Genomic DNA, 18,229 nt, shown 5'->3' with positions numbered 1-18,229 from the left:
GCATATTTAGGTTTTGTGCTGCCCTAGGCACTCAAAATTTTGCTGCCCCCCAAAAAGGTTTTTTTCATAACAATTGTAACAATTCAAAAGAAAATGGGCTAGCAAAACACTTGCATACAGGTGGGTTGAATTGCATGCATATCATACCATTTTCTCCCTGAGAGAAGGGAGAGAAGAGAAGGGGAGGGTAAAAAAGGGAGGGGAAGGAAGGAAGGGAGGGAGAGAAGAGAAAAGTGGGGATGGAAAGAAGGGAGGGAGGGAGTTGAGGGAGGGAGGGAGTGAGTTGAGGGAGGAAGGGAGGGAGAAAGGGAAAGAAGAATACACTTTGAAACAATCACTGCCCTTAACATGCAACAACATACAGTAATTACCATCATTCAAGTAATGATGAAACTTTTTAAGTGTCCGTCTACTATTTACTCTGTTGGTTCATGAATGCAGACAAAGCTAGCTAACATACATTAGCGCTGAGAGTTTATGATTAGACATCACAAGCTGATCTAAGCAGTGCACAGACGCATCCAGTCAGTTAGTTACTAAAAGCTGCAATAAGCACTGCGCTCCAAACCCACCACAGCTGACAAGGGGAGGCAGCATATCGGCTCAAGGTCTTGTCCTCTAGCCTCACCTTGTAAGCATATCCCTGGGCAAGTTTCTCACCAAGAACGCTTCTACTGCAAAAATGCCGGCAGCTCTAAATGAAGCAACGGTTTTAAAGAGCACTGCCTGTAAAGAGCAACCTTGATCATCGCACATGCCTTGTCATCTCTGTAAAAGCCTGCACTTTATCGCTCACTGTACTGTGTGCTGGCTTTTAGAGAGAGGATAGAGCAGATGTGCTGCCCCTCCAAAATCTGCTGCCCTAGGCACCGGCCTTGTTGGCCTAGGCCATAATACGTCCTTGCACTAACACTTTACATCAGGAGGCCGAATTATCAAGCCGTCAACTGTGCTGCATTCGCCGGCACCAATACGCTTGCCTAACATTGCCTAACATCGTGGCCACGGACCTGAATACGATCTCCATATTTATAAAAAAAAGTCGGCAAAAAGCCGCGCATCAAGTATGGGGCGATGAGCAGTGGACTGTTGTTAACTAACAATCATCGATCTCACTGCTATTCGCCTTTTTCCCAACTTTATTTATACCCTGTCACTAAACATTGCCATTATACTAAAATGTTTAACCCCTATCCCGCCGTTCCCCGGATCCCTCTGCAACTAAATAAATGTATTAACCCCTAAACCGCCGCTCCCGGACCCCACTGCCACTAAATAAATGTATTAACCCCTAAACCCCTGGCCTCCCACATCACTTCCACTTACTAAACCTATTAACCTCTAAACCGCCAGCACCCCACATCGCCATAAACTAAATTAAGCTATTAACCCCTAAACCTAACAACCCGCTAACTTTACATTATAATTACCTCATCCCTATCTTATAATAAATTTAAACTTACCTGTAGAATTAAATTAAACTATATTAAACTATTAATTAACCTACCCTAAATTTTATACTAAAATTACATTAAACTATATTAAACTATTAATTAACCTACCCTATTATACGAAAATTACATTAAACTATATTAAACTATTTTGTATTTTATTGTACCCTATTGTATCAATGCAATGTTTTGTGATCTCAGGACATACTTGAAAACGAGAGAAATCTCAATGTATCCTTTCTGGTAAAATATTTTATAAATAAATAAATAAATATTAATTAACCTACCCTAACTAGTATACTAAAATTACATTAAACTAACAATTACTTTAACTATATTACGTATTTAAAAACCTAACCCTACTCAAGTTCTATATATCTACTATTAAAAATTACTAAATTACAAAAAAATAACAACTAAGTTACAAAAAATAAAAAACACTAAGTTACAAAAAAAAACACAGTATCAAAAATAAAAAAGAAATACACCTAATAGCCCTATCAAAATAAATCAGCCAATAGGATTGAGCTTTCATCCTATTGGCTGTTGCAATCAGCCAATAGGATTGAGCTTGCATTCTTTTGGCTGATTGGAATAGCCAATAGAAAGCAAGCTCAATCCCATTGGCTGATTGGATCAGCCAATAGGATGAAAGCTCAATCCTATTGACTGATTGCAACAGCCAATAGGATTTTTTCCCCTTTAATTCCTATTGGCTGATAGAATTCTATCAGCCAATCGGAATTTAAGGGACACTATCTTGGATGACGTACCTTAAAGCGAAACTTCATTTGTCGTTGACCATCAGAAGAAGAGGATGCTCCACGCTGGATGTCTTGAAGATGGAGCCGCTCCGCGCTGGATGGATGAAGATAGAAGATGCCGTCTGGATGAAGACTTCTGCCTGCTTGGATGAAGACTTGGGCCTGCTTGGATGAAGACTTCTGCCGGCTTTGCTGAGGACTTCTGCCGCTTACATGAGGAAGGATGTCCGGTCTTCGAAAAAGTGGATCGTCGGTGGTTAGTGTTAGGTTTTTTAAGAGTTTATAGGGTGGGTTTTATTTTTAGATTAGGGACTTTAAGCAGTAAAACAGCTAAATGCCCTTTTAAGGGCAATGTCCATACAAATGCCCTTTTCAGGGCAATGGGGAGCTTAGGTTTTTTATATAGGGTTTTATTTGGGGGGGTTGGTTTTGTGGGTGGTGGGTTTTAATGTTGGGGGGGTGTTTGTATTGTTTTTTACAGGTAAAAGAGCTGTTTTCTTTGGGGCAATACCCAGCAAAAGGCCCTTTTAAGGGCCATTGGTAGTTTATTGTAAGCTAGGGTTTTTTTTTATTATTGTGATAGGTCTCTTATATTAGGTGTAATTATTTTTTCTTTTTGATACTGTGGTTTTTTATTTTTTGTAACAGTGTTTTTTATTTTTTGTAACTTAGTGATATGTAATAGTAGATTTAAATACCTTGAGTAGGGTTAGGTTTTTAAATATGTCATATAGTTAATTTAATTGTTAGTTTAATGTAATTTTAGTATACTAGTTAGGGTAGGTTAATTAATATTTTAATATAGTTTAATGTAATTTTAGTATAATAGTTAGGGTAGGTTAATTTATAGTTTAATATAGTTTAATTTAATTCTACAGGTAAGTTTTACTTTATTATAAAATAGGGATGAGTTAATATTTAATTTAAAATTAGCGGGTTGTTAGGTTTAGGGGTTAATAGCTTAATTTAGTTTATGGCGATGTGGGGGGCTGGTGGTTTAGGGGTTTATACATTTATATAGCTGCGGTGGGCTCCGGGAGTGGTGGGATAGGGGTTAATACATTTATTTAGTTGCAGTGGGCTCCGGGAGCGGCAGGATAGGGTTAATACTTTTATTTAGTTGCGGTGGGCTCCAGGAGCGGCGGGATAGGGGTTAATAATTTTATGTAGGTTTCGGCGATGTCGCGGCAGCAGATTAGGGGTGTTTAGACTCGGGGCTTATGTTAGGGTGTTAGGTGTAAACGTTACTGGTTTTCTACCATAGAAATCAATGGGATATCTGGCAGCATCGAACATAAGCTTTTGCTGCTTTCAGACTCCCATTGATTCCTATGGCATCCGCGGCCTCCAGGGTGGTGGATTGAAAACCAGGTACGCTGGGCTGGAATAGTGGTGAGCGTACCTGTTAGATATTTGATAACTTGCAAAAGTTGTCAGATAGTGCCGCATTTGTATTCGGAACATCTGTAATGTTGTAAGCATCGATCTGAGTCGGATTGAGACCGACGGATTGTATGTTACGTCACAGATTTCAACTTTTGCCGGTCTGTAGGCTTTGATAACTAGGTCGAATCAGACTCGCCACAATTACGTTGTGGAATTCCAGTGTATTTGCAGTTGACGGCTTGATAAATATCCCTCCAGGTCTCCCTGCAAGCAACACAGTACTCACCACTTATAATACACGTAGAATAAACTATTTTACCATTTACTTGTAATACCACATTGTGCAATATTCTTAGTACAGGGCCGCATTATGGATACAGCGCTTAGCGCTATCAATAACACTCCATTTGTAATCTAGTCCTCTGTGTTTAAATTACTTCTTACAATTAAAATTATTTTGTGTGATTGGTATTGATAAATGCTTATTTTTATATGGTTTTCTTGTGGTTGTTTGGCAGACATAGGACATATGTTTTTGGTAACCCATATATGTATTTACTAATGGGTCTACGTTAGATGTAACAGCTTGTGGTCATATATGTATTTGGTATTAATTTAAGTGCTTTTTTGTGTTATTTTGATATTTTAAGGAAAATAACCAGCTTATATCGTGTTTATTATCATTTGGCACTATGGTCAGTGTTTAGCCTGTGTTTGATGTTAATAGATAGATGTAAGGTTGTATATTCTATTTTTAGAATATTAACAAGAGCCATGGCTTTTTAACAACTGTAATGTAGAATGTATATAATAATTTATTTAATAATTAATTAATTAATTAATTAATTTTATTATTAATAGTTTTACTAATACATCATATACAAATGTATGCAAAATAAACATATATTAAATATAACATGTACCATTAGAAAGAAAAACAAAAAATATTTATAGTTTTTCCACATACATATATAGAGCCAAACAAATCATGTTTAAAAACATTCATTGTAAAACTGAAAAAATGCTAACAATCTCAGTGTTGTTTAATAATGGGCATGGATGAAATTGTCTTCAACTAAATTAAAACATGTCCCTTATTACTCTACAGGTTGTAGATTCTATACAGAATGGATGAGACGGATGACCACATAGCAATTGTGGGACTAGGTTGTAATTTTCCTGGGGGTAAGTTATCTATTTATTAAATGCTAAACTCCTAAATACAAGAAAGTTCCTTACACTAGATAGCAAAATGTTCCCAAGTCATATAGGAAACTTCTATTTAGCATTTAATTTAGTCCGTCTCAGCTCCGCATGTGATATTTTTTTAACAGGTTGAAGAATATTAGAGGTTGCATAGTGAGCTACGTAACTCAAACCAGGTTTACACTTCCAATGAATAAATTTTTTTGCATTAAAATGGTTGATGCAATGTAACCACTTGAGGACTAGATAATGGGTGGAGCACAATCTTTTGCGCTCAACTCCGTATTACAAGTGGAGCGGGGATTAAATTACTGTAAATTAATTAATTTCAAACATAAAAGTATGCTCGTATTACAAGTTGAAAGTGAATGCAATCGTTCAAACAAAATATAATTTTGCTCTCAAACTTTTTACTTAACGTGAAAGGTCATGTAAAGAGTTTGGGCTGAGAAAAGACACACACACAAGCTTTTTTTTATTGGCTGAATTAAATTAGAATTTGAATATCAGACAATAGAAATGCAGGTGCACCCCTATATAAGGGGGACCTTGCATTCAATCGTGAGTGTGCTTCAGTGACAGCATGGACTGGCTCGTAAGCTTACATTCCTGTTTTTTCAAATAAAGATACCAAGAGAACAAAGGATAATTGATAATAGGAGTAAATTAGAAAGTTGCTTAAAATTGCATGCTCTAGAGTTCCGGAGGAGGAGCTCAGGTGTATGGTCATGCAAGACACCTGCTCTGATTTACCTTCCTTCAAGCCTGCTGGCGGGAAATCTGCGCCCAAACCCACAGACCTAGGGCGGCTTGTGTAGCCAAAAAAATTCATCGCTATCGGAACCTGCTTTAGTGCCATTCCAAAGCACTAAACTGCATTCAGCAGTACCCACAAGGACCTATAAAGCCTTGGCAAAATCTATCGCTTATACCTATATGTCACATAACTACTAACAAACCTGCTACACTATGTAGTGAAGAAGTACAGAGGGATTAATCTTTGGTTAAACCAGCGCACCTTTTATCCGCACCTTCCTGAACTTTTCTTACCAGGTGCTGGTGTTTATAAGTGGACTCTTCAGTTCCGACGACTGAGCCTAACCTGAACCCTTAAACAAAAGAAACTGGGTCCCGACTAAAACAACACCTATTCTAACTAACCGCTGATATTCCAATCCCAAATCCTACCTGGTCTCATGGAGTAACGGAGGAGAACCTTAGACCTAACACGACTTTTTCTCAGCCCCACTCACCTCTGCAACCATACCCGGCCTGGGGCGAAGACTTCAAACTCATCGGACAGCGTTCACCTGGGGGATAGCTGTCGCACGCTTTGATCCACAGTGTTCTGACCAGCAGGAAGGAGCGGAGGCGCAGTGGTACCTTGGGCGGCAGTTCCTATTGGTTCGGGGTCTCCCTCCCACCGGTGCTGCGTGAGGGACCCGGACCACGTCACATTGATGCGCTGCCTATTCTGAAACAAGCAGCTGTGAGCCCTCGACGCCTGAACTGGGCCCTGCTCCACCGAGTGGCTTGATTCGAGACTCCTCTTGCCTCTCTCTTCTCAGCCCGGTGCTTCCCCTCCCACCGGTGCTGCGTATAGGGGAAGCCCGGTTTTTCTCGGAAAGGACGCTCCAGATGTCGAATACTCCTGCTTAGGAGTTGGTAAAGTATATGAGACTCAAACTGTCCTATGTATGCACTCCTCAGTGAACTCCTGAAACTTTAGCATCAGCCTATGCATATGCTCTATTTAATACCCATATCTGCTTGCTATAACCTTAGCAGTTAATAACATTTTTTCCTGAAAGCGCATTAACTTTCCATGCCTCTCCTATAAAAACCTATATGAAAAGTGCTATCTCGGGGATGGACTTTTTTCTACACTCTAAGATAAAACTTCGGGCTAAGAGCAAGGAAACATATAGAAAACGGGAGAGAAAGGGGGAAAGATAAAGAAAAAAAAAAAAAGCAAAGTGCAAAAGAAGGGAAAAAGAGTTGGAAAAGAAATATTGAACTGTGTTATTTCTCATCAAGTATCTAACCTCTTTTCTATTTTTTCCTATATAATAGAGTTCAGTAGATTCATTAGAATCTGGTTAAGATATACCTATATAGATACATGTTGAAAGGCTTTCTATATCTTGGGAGCTTACATAAGAAAAGAAAAAATATTCTTGTGAAATTTTGCAAAAAACCTCCTTTATTTATATTTTTAAGAACTGAATATATTTTGGAAATGTATGAATATATAATTTGCATGGAAAATATCATATAAAGTGTAAAAAGTTACTAAATAGTTGAGTACTGAGGAAAGGTCTTTAATTTCAGTACCCACAGCTGTTAACTTAGATTAGTACCTTAGTTTATAAGTACCGGTAGAATAACGAAAATGATGTTACTTTAAGCTACTTTGTTCTGATGCTACTTATAAACACTAGGGAAGCTTGATTACAAAATATAGCACTACTAAGACAAGTTGAGAATACTTGACAATAGAGTATATTAATATTAAATTGGTAATTCCCTTCAGGTTTCTTACTGAAGGTGTTATGAACATACATAATTAAGTTTAAATGATTAATATCGTTGTAACAATACTAAATCTATAAAACCTAGGCAACGATATTGTACTATTATACAGTTACAGCTTAGGTATTTAAGCTTGTGAACATAAATACCCACTATAATATCATTGCTCAAATACATAAAAAGCTGTCTAACTAACACAACAAATTGCTACTAACATATAAAGAAGTAAATTATTAAATCTGAAAACTTGTATTTTATAAGAGAGAGAAAAAGAGAACAGTCATCTAATCTTCTCTGTCCATACATTTAATAACAGATTGGTGTTTGCTGTTTTGACAAAACCAAGAGTTAAATTTTCCTAAAAAATCCTTTTTTTTTTTTTTTTTTTTTTTTGTACTTAAAGTACAGTAACTTCCTGTAACTGAGTCTCTGTCATAGTCTCGAACACTTTAAACTGAACATTTATACTAATAACTAGAATAAACTCACATCCCTACTAATTCACACTATCCAGTCTAGGCTAACCTAAATATCTATTACCACTATTCCTTGGAATATAATTTTTCCCCACATTCCTTCACACCAACACGCCCTCACATCCCTTTACTTTTAAGCAACACACGAGAACAATACACCTATATAATTTGATAAACGTTTTTTCACAATTACCTCCCCCTCATTAGCACAATAAACACGCAGCTTATGGATAAATTTCTTTCGACTGCACCTAAGGCACCATCACCGACTATGGCAGTTAGACACAGGGACAGGAAACCCAAAAATACTCAGGATTTAGTTACTGAACCGCAGACAATCTCACCCCAGATAGCGCCTATCCCAGAGCCTTTTAATTTACAAAATTTGGTTGGAAGCATAACTGAAGCTCTCACACCCAAATTTGATGCCCTTAGGGCAGAGATTAAACAAGACATTTCTTCACTAACCCAAGAGATCAGGCAATTCTCCAATAGATTACAAGAAGTGGAACAACGCGTGTCAGATCTGGAAGATCTAACACTAGGACATAGCTCTAAAATAGAAACTTCAAGTAATAATATTAAAAAAATAATTGATAAATTGGAAGACTTGGAGAATCGATCTAGAAGAAATAACATACGAATAATAGGCCTCCCAGAGAACAAGCAATATGATGATTTATGCTCTTTTATATCTGACACGCTCACAAAGGCTCTGGGCATCCCCTTAACTTATCATCCGATTTTGGTAGCGAGAGCTCATAGACTTGGCACCCCTCACTTACATAATAAAAATGATAACCGCCCAAGACCAGTTATTGCAAGACTACTTAATTTTCAGGACAAAAATATGATACTACAGTATTTCAGAAAAAATCAGCCAATTCTCATAGATAAAGCCAGAATCTTAATTTTTCAAGACTTCTCGGCTTACACAACTGCTAAGAGAAGAGAGCTGGCCCCTATTTGCACCAAGTTTATACAGAGTGGTCATCGCGCCACTATAATATATCCCTTTAAATTAAAAGTTGTAGCTAACGATAAAATACATCTATTTGAGGATGTTCAATTGGCTGAAAACTTTCTGAAGACCCTAAGCGTAAAATCTCACTAAGAAATGATTCTGTTGTATAATGAGGAATTAGGCCTTGTGGCTAGGGAACCCCCTTGGGTTAGGGTGGATTTGTTTAATCTATGTAAGTCTCTTACCCCCTTCCTCCCTCCCTTCTTTCCCCCCCCCCTTTTTTTTTTTTTTGTGTTTTGCTCTCTCTCCCCTCCCTCCCACCCGTGTAAATGATACAATCAGCCAATAACTTAAAATTAGTATCTTGGAACGTGGGAGGTATCTCCACTCCCATTAAACGGAAGGCGATACTTACCCACCTCCGAAAGACTAAAGCTGATATCGGCTTTCTACAAGAAACCCATTTAAACTTAGAAGAATCTTCAAAATTGAAGACACAGTGGGTTAGAGAAGTTTTTGCAGCACCAAGTGTTGGGAAAAAGAGAGGCGTGGCCATACTTATTGGGAAAAGACCTGGGGTGATGGTTTTGCACTCTGAGGCCGACCCTGAAGGGAGATATATCTTGGTAAAAATAAAAGTCTCACACACAATTTACACACTTTGTAATATATATGGACCAAATAATACTGATCCTGAATTCTGGAATTTGATTCAGTCAAAACTTCTTTTAGTTAGTGAAGGACACTTGATATTAGGAGGTGACTTCAATATGGCACCAAATTGCCCTCTAGATAGACTCAGAAATAACGCTAAACAGTTAAAACAGAAAAAAGATAACTTAGACTCTAAAATATTTAATCAAATTAAGCATAACCTAATCCTACGTGATATTTGGAGAGCTCAGAACCCCGACACACAAGATTACACCTGTTTATCAAAAGCTCATAAAACCCTCTCTAGGATTGATCTATTCTTAATAGATCAACATATACCTATAACAAAAGTAAAAGCGGATATAATGCCAATCCTTCTATCCGATCATGGTCCCATCTCTCTTGAGCTATATTCTGATCACCCCAAACCTAAAATATCACGATTCTTTTTTCCCTATCATCTAACTCCAGATTTAAAATTTAAAAATTGGATTAAAGACAAATTCACCGAATATCTCAACTTTAACAAAGAATACATACAGCGCCCAGATATATTTTGGGAAACGGCAAAGGCTGTAATTAGAGGAGAAATTATCGCCTATACTGCCAAGTTAGCTAAAAAGGTAAAGTTAAAGGAGAGGGAAATGAGTAATCATTTGGTTAATTCATATAACCATTTTCTGCTTATGAAAACTCCCCAAAATTGGGCAAAATATGTCCGCGCTAAATCTATTAGAGATACTTTTCTAATGACCCAAGAAACCAATAGGGAAATTAGGTTCCAGGCTAAATTATACAGATTTGGCAACAAATCTGGAAAAATGTTAGCCAAGTTGGCTAAAAACGAAGGAAAAAAACCAATGATAGAAAGATTATCTCACCAGGGGAAGCAGATAATGAAACCAGAAGAAATATTAGATGTATTTACTGAATATTACCGAAACATATATACATGCAGAGGTTATGATGCTGTCCAAGCATCAGAGTTCTGGAGCAAAATCACCTATCCCACAGCTACTGCCGAAGAGAGAGCCACTCTCAACTCTCCTATCTTAAAAGAAGAGATAGAGGAAGTAATCGCCAATCTTTCCCTGAATAAAGCACCAGGCCCAGATGGGCTCCCAAACGAATTTTACAAAATTCTATCAGCTGAAATAACACCCTACCTGAGCAATCTTTACAATGAGCTATACATTAATGATAGGTCGGTCACCCCCTCCTTTTCTTCTTCATTTACGACATTGATTTTAAAAGGAGGAAAAGATCCATTACAAAAAGAGTCATATAGGCCAATTGCTCTCCTAAATTCCGATTACAAAATCATGACCGCTATACTAGCAAACAGGCTGCAATCTGTCTTAATGAGAATTATTCATACGGATCAAGCTGGTTTTCTCAATAAACGAAACTCGGCGGCAAAAATTAGAGAACTCTTGGTTACAATGGACTACGTCCAGAACCTTCCTCCCTCTGAGGCGGAGAGAGCGGACACCCCAGATCTAGCTATTCTGTCAATCGATGCTGAAAAAGCATTTGACTCGGTAATTTTTAACCATATAATATCATCTCTATCAAAATTTGGGATTAAAGGAAAGTTTTCTGATTTCTTAGCAAATTTACATGCACAATCTCACACACAATTGATAGTCAATGATACTATCTCTTCCCCGATTAGAATAGATAAAGGAACACGTCAGGGCTGCCCTCTCTCTCTGCTTCTTTTTGACATAGCGATTGAACCTTTAGCAATCATGCTAAGGGAATCTCTGGACGGTATAAAAATTTGGAATTTCAGGATAAAAATTGGACTGTATGCGGACGATTTATTAGTTTACCTATCTAATACAAAACTCAATATACCAAGGCTCCTTCAAATAACAGATCATTTTGGTTCTTTTTCAGGTTACAAAGTTAATAAATCAAAATCTGAAATCCTCTGGTTAAGAAGAAATAACAGCTCTATTCCAAATACCCCATTTAGCGTGGTTTCTGAATCTTTTAAATACCTGGGTATTCATATACCAACTGACTTAAAAAACCTATATAAATTAAACATAACTCCTATACTAACCAATATTAAGGAGAAATTAAAAGACTGGCAGCATCTACCATTATCTACCTCCGGCCGGTCAGAACTATTTAAAATGATTCTTCTCCCTAAACTTTTATATATTCTGCAGAATGTCCCACTGATTTTGCTGGAGAAAGATATTAGATCTATTAATACTTGGCTTAGACAATTCCTTTGGCAGGGAAAAAGAGCTAAAATATCTCTTACCAAACTTACTGCATCAAGAGACCAGGGAGGACTAGCAGTTCCAGATGTTAGATTCTATAACCTTAGTTTCCTAGCCCGTATCATAATGGACTGGATTTTTGCCAAGAATTATGTTCTTAATAACGAATTAGAATCCAGCGTCTGTGAACCATATCTCCCACTAGCTATGATACACTGCTTACCAAAAGAACTCCCAACAAAGATAAAGATTCTTAAAACCATATATAATCCTATCAAGGCCTGGTGGAAGATAACTAAGCTCCTCGCAATTACTAACACTGTCTCAAACTACCTCCCCCTGATAGGGAATCCACAGTTCCAAGCAGGCATAAATTCCACAGTCTTTAATTGTTGGCATAAGAAGGGCCTTAACAAAATAAGGTGCCTAATCAACACTGATAGACAATGTGTTAAGACCTTTGACGAACTGAAGAGCGAATTTAATCTTGATAACAAAGACTTTTTTGCATATTTGCAAATAAGACACTTCATCGCCGACTTAACTAAAGAGGCCCGATGGCACTGGGCGTTAGATAAGTTGGAAAACTGGCTAATTTTAAACAAAAATGGCTATATGTCTGTTGCCCCATGTTACCACATACTTATTGGTAAAAAGAACGCCTCCACTTTGGATAAGATGGCAGCGATATGGTCTTCTCTAATACCTCAAAGCAACATTGACACTAAAACTCTTCAGTTATCATTCAATAAAGTGGCATTGACCACATTGTCGGCTACTTGGCGAGAGGCACATACTAGACTCCTTCATAGAGCCTATTTCACTCCGGAGAAAGGCCTCAGAGTGCATAACCATCATTTCAACAAATGCCCTAAATGCTCCTACCCTGCAGCAGACCTCATACATATGTTCTGGTATTGTCCCAAAATTAGAAATTTTTGGAGCAAACTAGAACATTGGCTTAAAATTACTCTAAAAATTGAGACACTTACTCTATCGCTATACCAAATCATATTATGCCTAAATAAAGAAGATATCCATCAAAACATTGAAAAATTAATAAATCTCTCTATCCTAGCCTCTAGATATTTGATTTGTAAAAAGTGGAAAATGAGAACACACCCGACGATTACTGAAGTCAAGAATTATTTAAAAAAACAGTGTGTAATAGAACAAAAAGACACAAACATCGACAACGAAATAGATATAATAAACTTCTTTAATAAATGGGCAGCGTTCATAAAAACATTTCACGAAAGGGAAATTGACTACCTGATCTTTCCATTTAAAAACTCAGAAGTAGTTCTCCTTGGTATTTGGTAATTAGGGAGGGAGGGGAGTGAGCTTCTAACACTTCTCTGATTTGTTTCATTCTTTCTATCAAGGTGATTTATTTTTTTTTTTTTTTATTTTATTTTTTTTCTCTCCCCATGTATGGTTGTTTGATGTTTGATTGTGTTTGTTCGTCTGATATGTTCTCCTCGTTTGTACGAGATGTCATGTAGGGCATGACGCCCGTGAAAATTCCTTGTAGGGGGGAAGGAGAGGGGAGGGTGGAGGGGAAGGGGGGAAAAGAAAAAATAGACAGACAAAAAAAAAAAAAAACCTCCCAGCAGAACATACAACTTAACTTAGTAAAATATTGGTATCAATGTCAAATATTTTCTTTTTCTTTTTGTATTTGTAATTTCATGATTTATGTCTTCTCTGTTATTAGCCCTGCGTGGCATAAAATGTGATTTTTCTTTTCTCTGTATGCTCTGCTGGTTATAAATAAAATTTAAAAAAAAAAAAAATTGCATGCTCTATCTGAATCATGAATGAAAAAAATTGGTTTCTGTATTTCTTTAATGATAATTATTGCTTTTGTTATGTATAGCATTTACACATATTTACATACATTTTCATTCAAACATTCATTCATGTTTTTTCTGTCACTATGTAGGCGAAGGAATAGATAACTTTTGGAAAGTTATTTTGGAGGGGAAAAATTGTACTGTGGAGATACCTGCTGAAAGGTTTAATACAAAACTCTGGTTTGATAAAGATTATAACAAACCAGGCAAGATAATTACAAGCCGAGCAGCTCTTATAGATGGGTAAGTGTTTTTTTTTTTATTATACTAAAATTCAATGAGAGGTAATAATATTTTGCTCATTCAATGATCCCATGAGAGCAAGGTTCAAATCCTACTGTATCTGTATATTTATTTTAATGTTTTGTTTTCATGAAATATTATTTTTAACATGCTTTATTATTGTTATTATTAATATTATTATTATTCTTTATTTATAAAGCGCCAACAGATTCTACAGCGCTGCCCATGGGTACAAGAATAAAAAGTACAACAGAGAAACAATAAAATAAAAGACAACATTTTACAGACAAATACAGGGGGAATTGAGGGCCCTATTCCTGTGGGAACTTATAATCTAGATGGGTAGGAGGATGGGAAACAGGAGGTGGAGACTGCAAAGGTGAGAATGATATTAGTGGGGAGATAGATGAGGGCAACTGTTAGGTAAGTGAAGTTCATTTGTTAATGAGTCGGGTGATAAGCTTCCCTGAACAAAATGGTCTTTAGGGAACGTTTAAAGGAGTAGAGGTTAGGGGAGAGTCTGACAGCTTGAGGAAGTGCTTTTCAGATGGTTCGTGCCGCACAAGAGAAGTCCTGTAGTCTAGCATGAGAGGAGGTGATAGTAGAGGACGCAAGGAGCAGGTCATTGTTAGATCTTAGGGGCAGGCTGGAGTATATTTGTTGATGAGCGAGGTCAGGTAGGGTTGGGCAGCATTGGTGAGGTATTTGTAGGTCAGGGTGAGAATTTTGAATTTAATTCTGCTGTGAATGGGGAGCCAGTGAAGGGACTCACAGAGAGGTGCAGCAGAAACGGAGCTTCAAGAGAGGTGAATTAGCCTGGCAGATGCATTTAGGATGGATTGAAGGGGAGAGAGGTGGGAGAGAGGGAGGCCAGTTAGCAAGTTATTACAGTAGTCAAGTCGGGAAATTACCAGGGAGTGGATTAGCAGTTTAGTAGTTTCGTCACTCATAAACTGACGAATTTTGGAGCTATTGCATAGGTGGTTGCGACAGGATGAAGAGAGCAGTTGGATGTGGGGAATTAAGGACAGATTTGAGTCAAGTGTGACTCCGAGGCAGCGGACTTGGGGTGATGGGGAGATAGTGGTGCCGCCAATAGTGATGGAAAAATTAGAAACTGCAGTAGAGTTAGAGGTGGGATTAGAAGTAGTTCGGTCTTGGACATGTTTATTTTTAGGTGGTGAGAGGCCATCCAGGAGGAAATGCCAGATAAGCAGTTGCTGATGTGAGAATTGACAGAAGGAGAGAGTGTAGAGGTGGAAAGGTAGATCTGGGTATCATCAGCATAGAGGTGGTAGTTGAAGCCATAGCTGTTTACCCAGTGAAGAAGTGTAAAAAGAGAAGAGTAGAGGACCCAGGACAGAGCCTTGAGGTACTCCAACAGACAGAGGCAATGGAGAGGAGGAGTCACCAGCAGAAGAGACTGAGAAGGATCTGTTTGAGAGATAAGAGTGAATCCAGGGGAGGGCAGTGTCACAGAGCCCAAGAGAGCTGAGAGTCCATAGAAGAAGGGGATGGCCAACAGTGTCAAAGAAGGCAGCAGAGAGGTCAAGTAAGATGAGTATAGAGTAGTAGCCTTTGTTTTTAGCAGAAAGGAGATCATTAGTAACCTTGGTGAGGGCAGTATCAGTTGAGTGTTGAGGATGGAAGCCAGATTGCAGGGGGTCGAGCAGTGAGTTGGAGGACAGGATGTGGGTTAGGCAATTGAAAACTAGTTTTTCAAGGAATTTTTTAGCTAGCGGGAGCAGTGATATGGCGCGGTGGTTTACAGGAAAGTTAGGGTCAAGGGAGCATTTTTAAAATGCACAGCAAAGCCTTTTAATTATCTTTACTACATGTAAAGTTATAATAAATTTAGTAAAAGGGTGATGGCTTTTTTGCATAATGATAGATTGTGTTGTGAAATGTACACCTTTTTTGTTTGTAAACGGCTTCAAAATATTTTTATTTTATTTTTTATATTTCCTTAGTTTATTTCCCCTGCTTGCTCTCCTTGATTTACTCATTTATCTTTGGGTGATGTTTGTTTCAAAGTGTGTGCTTACCTTAAACAGGGACCCAGTTTTTAATATTATGTGACAGAGAAATCCACAATACCATGGTTCATTAATTGCTCTACACGCAACCAAAGATTATTTGAAATAACATTAGTAACTTAAACTATTTGAAAGCATAGATGTGGGAAGCCATCAAACCATAAACTATGCCTCAATATTTGCTGATCCCCAAAGCCTGCTGCTCTAGGCACAGACCTAGATGACCTAGGCCAAAATACACTTGTGAACTGCCCAAAAATCTATTAGCACACTGACTTTTATAATGATGATGAGGATTTACACAATAATAATAAATGTAATAAATATAATGCACCCAACACAAAGAAGGTGCGGCTTGGCATAGGTCACACAATAGTATAGTAAACAGTAGAGGAGTAGCAAGTATAACCAATAATTGCAGGACTTCAATGTGCTGAGTAGGGCAGCGCTATTACAGTGGCTCAGGTCACTGCCCTCACATCCTCACAAGCTGTTCTCAATAAAAACATACAGCAGTGTGAATGCACTGTTTCCTGGCTACATGCATATATATACACATATAAACACTATTAATTTGTTTTTAATAGAAATATTTAAAATTCCTTTAGGGTTGTATATAGGCCTCCATTATATGATGTAAGACTGGACAATCTCTTATTAGAACAAATAACAAAAATGACCATGAAGGGTAAGGTTATAGTTATGGGGGACTTTAATTTGATATTCATAGACTGGAAGATTCCCTGTGCTAGATCAGCTACAAGCAGGTATATTCTTGAATTATTGCAAGGAGAATTATTCGAGAAACCAACTCAAAAGAAAGCTATATTAGATTTAATACTTGGAAACAATGATACAGTATCAGATGTGTCTAAAGGTGAGAACTTAGTATTCACTGATCATCATTTTGTTTGGTTTAGTATTCATGTGCAGGCACTGTCCACCCAGACTAAAAGAAAAGTTTTAAACTTTATCAAGGCTGATTTTTCATACATGTGAGAATTCCTAAACAACTATGTAAAAGGGCAAACTCTTATTACAGGGGCTCAAGAGCATATGTCTTGCTCATGATACACTACAAGAGGAGATGGCAACTGACAACATAGGTAGTGGTTGACAATGATGCAGTAACTGCCTGCTATACAACTTGAAATGATGGTAGAGAGAGTCAATGCAGGTGGAAACGGTTGACCTAAAACTCCTAAAGCTCATAATCAGGTTCCTCCTGGTCCAGAGTAAAGGGCAGCTATAGATCCTCATCAGCCTAACCAGAGACTGGGAAAATCTGTTCCGTAATTCCCTCTTCTCCCTGACTATTTTGCACAATGGGATCATCTACTACTCCTGTAAATTCTGTTCTGCTGCTGCTGGGAGACAAGCTTCTGATAAACCCACCAGGCTGTTGCTATAAAATATGGAGGCTATTTGGAGAGTGGTGGAACAGACAGTAGCAAGACTGATGGTGACACTGGGTGAACTCTGATACAGGTGGTTTTAGAACTAGACTAAATTAGTAGAAGTAGAAGCAGACACTGAGATATTATTATTATTATTATTGTTGTTATATATTTTACACCCAAATAAAAAGGTATGTTACTATGGCGCTGTAGAAAGACTAAAGCAAACTGCCAGGTACCCACAATTCCCCCACTGCAATAAAATATATGGTTTAAATTAGATGAGGGCTACACTCTACTACAATATATGTAATACTGATAGAATACTAGTAAGAGTATAGACAAGAATAGACATGCACTGTGTTCAATATAGGCAGCCACTGAGAAATTATTATTAATTAGTGTTGTTATATATTTTACACCCAAATGAAAAGTTATGCTACATAACTACTATGGTGCTGTAATGTCCAAAGATTCCAGCACCTGGGAGTAGACAGTGTGCAAGCTATAGGGGAATCTGCACAATACTCCAGAACAAGCAGCATAGACAAGGAATAACCGCACCACCAAGGTTCAAAGTTGCCAAGGGTTCTTTATTAAGCCAGACTGTAATTAACAACAACGTTTCGGACCCATGTTCTTAGTCATGTATGATTAAACAAGCACTGACCTCTCCTTAAAATACTTTTACAACCCCCCCCCCCCCCCCAATTAAGTTACCTGTTCAAAATCTACCTATTGGCCACATCTCCATCTAGTGGTCATGTTATGTTACAAACCAGAAACCATCAAGATTATAACACAAATGTCAAAGAATTAGTTATACCCAATGCCTTGAAAAAGTATTCACAGTATTGACTTTTTACCTATTTTGTTACATTATAGCCTTAAGTTCAATGTTTTATTAATCTGAATTGTATGTGATAGATCAGAACACAATAGTCTAAGTTGGTAAGTTGGTGAAGTGAAATGAGAAAAATATATAAATAAAACTATTTTTTAGAAATAGAAAACAGAAAATTGTCAT

At 37.6% G+C, this 18,229-nt stretch overlaps 1 protein-coding gene across 1 annotated transcript in view; it reads left to right on the top strand.

Moving 5' to 3' along the window:
* Positions 1–18,229, top strand: part of LOC128661431 (probable polyketide synthase 1) — a 165,368-nt gene that overhangs the window by 15,039 nt on the left and 132,100 nt on the right. Inside the window, exons 2-3 of the mRNA XM_053715685.1 lie at positions 4,710–4,786; positions 13,616–13,769. Of these exons, the coding sequence (XP_053571660.1) occupies positions 4,729–4,786; positions 13,616–13,769 (212 nt within the window). The 5' untranslated portion in view covers positions 4,710–4,728. The remainder of the gene's footprint in view (positions 1–4,709; positions 4,787–13,615; positions 13,770–18,229) is intronic.

Source organism: Bombina bombina, chromosome 5 (genome assembly GCF_027579735.1).
Source record: "Bombina bombina isolate aBomBom1 chromosome 5, aBomBom1.pri, whole genome shotgun sequence".
Lineage (NCBI taxonomy): Eukaryota > Metazoa > Chordata > Amphibia > Anura > Bombinatoridae > Bombina > Bombina bombina.
The sequence above is the reverse complement of the archived record's forward strand: the minus strand, read 5'-3'. Positions and strand labels throughout refer to the sequence as shown.